The sequence below is a fragment of the Piliocolobus tephrosceles genome, chromosome 21, assembly GCF_002776525.5.
Source record: "Piliocolobus tephrosceles isolate RC106 chromosome 21, ASM277652v3, whole genome shotgun sequence".
Lineage (NCBI taxonomy): Eukaryota > Metazoa > Chordata > Mammalia > Primates > Cercopithecidae > Piliocolobus > Piliocolobus tephrosceles.
Genome location: NC_045454.1, coordinates 11,644,239 through 11,651,042, shown reverse-complemented (window position 1 = coordinate 11,651,042; position 6,804 = coordinate 11,644,239). Strand labels below are relative to the sequence as shown.

The 6,804-nt window shown below is 51.7% G+C and overlaps 1 protein-coding gene across 1 annotated transcript in view; it reads left to right on the top strand.

Moving 5' to 3' along the window:
* Positions 1–361: 361 nt before the first annotated feature.
* The window catches only part of PPP5C (protein phosphatase 5 catalytic subunit), a 37,433-nt gene continuing 30,990 nt past the window's right edge, over positions 362–6,804 (top strand). Inside the window, exon 1 of the mRNA XM_031934753.1 lies at positions 362–651. Coding sequence (XP_031790613.1) covers positions 607–651 — 45 coding nt within the window. The 5' untranslated portion in view covers positions 362–606. The remainder of the gene's footprint in view (positions 652–6,804) is intronic.

The window sequence follows — 6,804 nt, the reverse complement described above, 5'->3', positions numbered from 1 at the left end:
TCCCACCAGCCTCCCTGCCTCATGTGTCCTCCCCCTGCCCACTGTGCCCAGCTGCCCCCGCTCTCACTGGCGCTCAGACCAGGCTCAGCCGCCTCTGGGCCTCTGCATCTGCTCTTCTTGCTCTCGGAGTGCTCTTCTTTCGGTCTGCTGCTAGTGCCCAGCTTGGGGCTGGAGGGGTGAGCGGGTGGGTGTGTGGAATCTCTTCAGTCCTGGAGATTGTGGCCGAGAGAACAAGCCCTGAGCTAGGTTGGTTGGGACAGGCAGGAGGGGCAGGCTGAAGAGATGTCTCTGGGCTCAGAGTGGCCCTCAGCTTCCCATCTGTGAACAGGGAGACTGGGCGTCACCCAGCCCAGGGCCTGTCCTCACGGAGTTGGAGCACTGCCTCATGCCTCTTCCTCCATCTCCGCAGCCAAGGACTACGAGAACGCCATCAAGTTCTACAGCCAGGCCATTGAGCTGAACCCCAGCAATGCCATCTACTATGGCAACCGCAGCCTGGCCTACCTGCGCACTGAGTGCTATGGCTACGCACTGGGAGATGCCACGCGGGCCATTGAGCTGGACAAGAAATACATCAAGGGTTATTACCGCCGGGCTGCCAGCAACATGGCACTGGGCAAGTTCCGGGCCGCGCTGCGAGACTACGAGACGGTGAGCTGGGGAACGGGCCAGGCCTGGCATCTGAGCCAGGTGGATACCGAGGGCTGGGCTGGCGGGGACGGGTGTGAGGAGCCATTCACGCCTCTAGTCACCGCTTAGCCAGCCAGCAATTGCCTGTGGGGCCTTGGGCCCAGGCCACAGCTCTGCTCAGCCGTCTCACGTTTTGTGACCCTGGGCCAGTTACCCTGCCTCTCTGCACCTTCCTTTCCGCATCTGTGAAATGAGGATCAGCCTGAAGGGCAGCTGTGAGGAAAAGTGAGCTTCTGCTTTTCACATGAGTAGACCAGTACCCGGCCCAGGGTCGCGTCCTGTGACGGTTCACCTGATGGTTACTGTCATTGGTAGTGCCGGTGCTGGACAGGAGCCACACGGCCTCCCTTCTTCTGGTAGACCTTGTCTTTCAGGGGCAGGCAGAAAACCCACCACTGAATAGGTTAGCAAAATAATTGCAGGTGAGGATCTGCACTTTGAAGGAAAGAGGAAGGGCAGTCGGGTGCGGTGGCTCACGACAGTAATCCCAGCACTTTGGGAGGCCAGGGTGGGAGGATTGCTTAAGCTCAGGAGTTTAAGACAAGCCTGGGCCACATGGGGAGGAGACCTCATCTCTACAAAAAATACAAAAATAAACCAAACGTGGTGGCACGCACCTTTAGTCCCGGCTACTCAGGAGGCTGAGGCAAGAGGATCACTTGAGCCCAGGAGCTCAAGGCTGCAGTGAGCTATGCTCTCACCACTGTACTCTAGCCTGGGTGACACAGTGAGACCCTGTCTCAAAAAAAAAAAAAAAAAGAAAAAGAAAAAGAAAACAGGAAGGGTGATAACGCTGCCAGGGACAGCAGGCGGGATATGTGTGATACGCTGGTGAGGGAGGGGATCTGGGGCACAGTGAGAGTTCTCTAGTGCCCTCAGCCACCTGATGAAAATCCTGATGGCGTGAGGCCCTGCAGAGCGAGCGAGCGCACACCTTCACACCAGGTATGCTCTGCACCTTCCTTCAGGGAGGCTGGCTTAATCATTGCAGCACCGTGGGACTTGGGAACTGGGATTACTCCCCTTGCACGGATGAGGAAACTGAGTCCCTAAGGGGTGAAGTCACCTGCCCAGTGACCCCCACCTGGTTAGTGGCAGAGCTGGGATTTGAATCCAGGAGGTCTGGCCCTCAGGGCCTTATCTCTCCCACCTCAGAGTTCGCTCCCTGAGATGGGAACATGTGCTTGTCCTGCGCGTGGGGACGGTGCAGCAGGGGCTGTGTGTCATTGTGTGTCGAGAGGATTGTTATCCTGCCGCCACACACAGACACTTCACTCCTTCCTTCGGTTGCAGCCATCACACTCGGAGCTGCTTCTGTCGTGTAGGGAGGGGCAGCCAGGGAGCTTGGAGCCACGAGTCTGCAGTTGGTGTGGGGCTGAGAAGCACGAGTCTGCAGTCAGTGGAGCCAGCTCAGACGACTGGACCGGCTGCTGGCCGCTGGGGTGGAAGGTGGACTTCAAGCCAGGTGAAGGCTTGAGCCAAACATGGGGCCAGGGGACGCGTGTTAGGATGGGGGCAGAGATGTGGCGGGGGGTTAGGGTGACACCTAGAAGGTCTGGGGCAGGGGCAGCAGAGCAGAGGCCTTCCCAGCTTGGGCTCTCAAGCCCTTCTTGACCAAGCCCCTCCCTCATTGTCTCTTGGTGTCGTAATCTAGAAAATGGTGACAGGAGGAGTGGCCACCTCTGGGTGGCAGTGGCTGTGATGACGTGGTTGAGTAAAGGTCACGAGCTGCAGGGCTCAGTAATGAGTAACTAAGAAGGATAGTCGGTGTTGGGTTGGGGCAGGGCTCCAGGTGAGAAGGGGGCCTGGGGAGACAGTGGGGCAGAAGAGAGGAGCCCCAAGGACAGGTTTAGGGCAGGGTCTTTGTCACATGTGGGGCTGCAGGAGCGTCTTTCCCTAGGGTAAGGAGCAGGAGCTCTTTTCAAGGCTCTGGCCCAGTCTAGAGCCCAACCCCACGTACTCCCTGAGGCTGGACTGGTTGGCTTCAGCCGTCTTGTGGGTGTGCCATGTCTGAGCTATGTCCCAGGCCTGGCAGATGGCAGGGAGGGTTGAGGGGTTGGGGAATTCAGAGCCTTTTACAGGACACCCAGCACCTAAATTGTCGTGGCCCATTTCCCCATGGGGGCTCTCCCAGCAGCATTGGGGACCCCCACATGAGCCTGAGGGCTTACTTGTCCTCAGGCCATCCACATGCCTGCAGGCCTCCAGCCCTGCTTCCTTCTGCACAATTCTTCAGGCTCCATGTGCCCTGGGGCAGTTCATCTTCCCAAGACTAGACTTCCTGCTTGCCAGATGCTAGAGTTTCCTGCTAGACCAGGAGCAAGCTGGGGAAGCAGAGCAAACACGTGACCTTGACCTTGGGCGAGGGAGCTCCCCTTAGCCTGAGTTTCCTCAGCTGTCTGCTCACCATGGGCCCAGCACTGCTGGGAGCCCTTTGTGCACCTGAATTCAGCCTGAAGCCTAGAGAGGGGATGCCCCTCCTCCAGGGTCACCCAGCAGGGAAGTGGCAGAGCTGAGACTTGAACCCCCAATCCATGCTTGTTTCTGGGCCACAATCAGTTGAATAGCTTCAGCACTTTTGTCCTCATCAAATAGAGAAGAGAAAATGGGTCATTGTTTGGAGGAAGTGTGTATAAATATTGTTTTATGGAAATTACTTTTCATTTACACAAGTACAGATGAGTGTTGGGTGTGATACGAAAATCCCTGTTTTACATGTGGGCTGCAGGCAGAGGGTCTGAGGTCACCAGTGCAGGGGCTAGAGGGGCAGGCTCTGGGCTTAGGATGCCTAGGTTCACAGCCAGCTCAGATTGAGTAGCAGCTGCATGGCTCCCAGTGCCTTTTTTCCCAACCTGAGTGTCCTCATCTGTTAAAGGAGGTGAGAATATAGAAATAACAACCAAAGAGTTTTTTCTTTCTTTGTTTTTTGTTTGAGACAGTCTTGCTCTGTCGCCCAGGCTGGAGTGCAGTGGCACAAATCTTGGCTCACTGCAACCTCTGCCTCTTGGGTTCAAGTGATCCTCCCACCTCAGCCTCCCAAGTAGCTGGGGCTGCAGGCGTGCGCCATCATGCCCAGGTAATTTTTGTAATTTTTGTGGAGATGGGGTTTCACGGTGTTGCCCAGGCTGGTCTCAAACTCCTAGGCTTAAGTAATTTGCCCTCCTTAGCCTCCCAAAGGGCGGGGATTACAAGCATGGGCCACGGTACCTGGCCCTAAAGTGTTTTTTCTTTTCTCTCAGTCAACAATTAACACAGAACGTTTCTGTGACCACTGGTCACGAAAGGGAGTGGGGGTTTCTCCCTACCGGCAACCAGGCAGTCGATTCTGCAGTGGCCACCAGCCGGTGTTCTCTAATTGAACCAATTCTGACACGATCTGTCTAGAGATTGCATTAGATTCCACAGGTTGAGGGCTTAGTCCCCACTTGTCCCCCAGTTCCGATGCTGATCACAAGACCTAGGTTATTTTGCCGGTGATTCTGACTGACCGGGTATTAATTAGCGTTCCTGTGACCCACTCCTTGGGTTCAGTTAATTTGCTAGAGAACTCCCTCATAGAATTCAGGGAAACACGTTTACCAGCTTTTTATAAAGGCTGTTACAAAGGATACAGATGAGGAGATGCACAGAGCGGTGTGTGGAATGGAGCGCAGAGCTTCCACGCCCTCTCCTGGAGCACCGCCCTTCAGGAACCTCCTTGTGTTCAGCTATTCCGAAGCTCCCTGGACCCAGTCCTTTTGGGTTTTTATGGAAGTTTCATTATGTAGACATGATTAATTATACCAGTGGCCACTGGTGATCAGCTTCACCTGCAGCCCTTCTCCCCTCCCAGAGGTTGGAGGGGGGGCTGAAACATTCCAACCTTACAGTCCCACTTTGATTATTCCAGTGACCAGCCCCCATCCTGAAGCTACGTGGGGGTGGCTAGCCATTAGTCAACACATGAGCATGCAAAAAGGCACATCAGGGGCCGGGCGCGGTGGCTCAAGCCTGTAATCCCAGCACTTTGGGAGGCCGAGACGGGCGGATCACGAGGTCAGGAGATCGAGACCATCCTGGCTAACACGGTGAAACCCCGTCTCTACTAAAAAATACAAAAAACTAGCCGGGCGAGGTGGCGAGTGCCTGTAGTCCCAGCTACTTGGGAGGCTGAGGCAGGAGAATGGCGTAAACCCGGGAGGCGGAGCTTGCAGTGAGCTGAGATCCGGCCACTGCACTTCAGCCCGGGCAACAGAGCGAGACTCCGTCTCAAAAAAAAAAAAAAAAAAAAAAAAAAGGCACATCACTTTGGAGATTCCAAAGATTTTAGGAGTTGTGTGCCAGGAAACAGGACATGATGAATATCAAACCTATATTTCACAGTACCACTGGCCACCTGTGGTCTTCAAACACAGTTCCCTTGTATCCAAAGAATATACAACTCAAAAGGTACTACTGGCCGGTTTGTTACTAGAACTCCATTAGGTCATTAATAATTAGTCCATCATATTATATGATTATGTGTCCCAGGGTGAGACCAGACAGGTTTGCAGGTTTCTATTCAGTCTTGTCAGTTTCCAAAAGCAGGCGTGATCTCAGCAAATATATAGCTTCCCCCTTTCAGGCATTAGGTATAATTGAGATAAGAGACAATGTCACCTCTGACTCTGAGCCTCTTTCAAAGTGTTGACGTAATACTGGAGTTTTCTTAATTCATAACTCATTTATTCATTCCTATACCCTCATAAATGTTCCTCCATCTCTTCATTTATATCTGTTGTCCTGAAGGAAGAAACTGAGGCAAAATTAATATAAGTAGAGATTTTATTTGGGCCAAGGTTGAGGACCAGCCTGGGAGCCTCAAGTTATCTTGGGAAGTGCTCTAGAGAACAGATAAACTCAAGCTTTTAAAGACAAAAGGATAAATCAGGAGAGGAGTGATTACAAAGGGTGTTTTTCCGGAACTCTCATTGGTTTAAAAAATAACATTGATGTGTAATTGGCCCTACCTTGTTAAATTACAGGGTGTAAGTGATGGTGTCCGTGTATGGCATTGTGAGGTTGATGTGTAGCTGTTTATGGAGTCTTACTCTCAAGTCCACAGAGTCAGTGGCTTCGGGGGATGGGTTTTTCTCAAGGTGGGGAGTGGGACATGACTGCTCCCTCATTCCAGTTCCTCTCTAGGCTCGACCATTTAAAGGGGGTTTGCATTACTCAAGGAAAAGTTCATTTTCTTTCTCATTTTTCCCTTTGGGTCAAAATCTTTCTTCTCGAAAGCATTGATCAAAGTCTGAGTGTCAGGGTGTCCCTCGTCACTAGGAAGGCTCACTTTAGGGCAGGCCTGTTCCATGTGGGGGGAGGGGGAAGGAGATGGCTCAGTGAGGAGTTTTCAGAGGGTCCAGAAGCTGAAGTAGGATGGCCTCACAGAGTGGCAAAAAGAAGACCTGAATCAAGTCACTGATTTATACAGCTGCGTCTTGTGTGTTGAATCATCTCTAGTCTTTAGGATACCAGGATTTTCATTTTCTTGGAAGTAAAACAACAAGATTAGTAATTTAAATAGTAGAAATATAATGCACATAAGGATTATAATGAAAACAAGAATGTATACGCCAGAATGAAAAAAAGAGCCTTTTCCAGTTAGGGAGCCAACTGAAACCATCATGAGGAAAATGAAACCCAGCCTCTGCTTTGGGGACTTGCTGTAGCCAAGATGGAATTCAAGATTCAGTACAAACTGCAGGCAAATAATAAAAACCCAAAAACAATGGTCAGGGCTAGAATCTTAACACAGATGTGCTACTGAAGCATCATTTTTCTCTCTCCAGTCCCCCAGTTTTACCAAAGACACTAATAATAGCAGGACCAATTTATTCTCAAAGTAAGTTTTAGTGTTATACTTTATTTGCATAAAGTACAGCAGAATTAGTGACTGACCATATAGACTCCTTTTAAGTTGGCTTTCCTGGAAAATGAGGAATTTCAGATTAGACTTTTTTTTTCTCCCCCCAGAGATGGAGTTTTCCTCTTGTTGCCTAGGCAGGAGTGCAATGGCGCAATCGCGGCTTACTGCAACTTCCGCCTCCCGGGTTCAAGCGATTCTCCTGCTTCAGCCTCCTGAGTAGCTGGGATTAC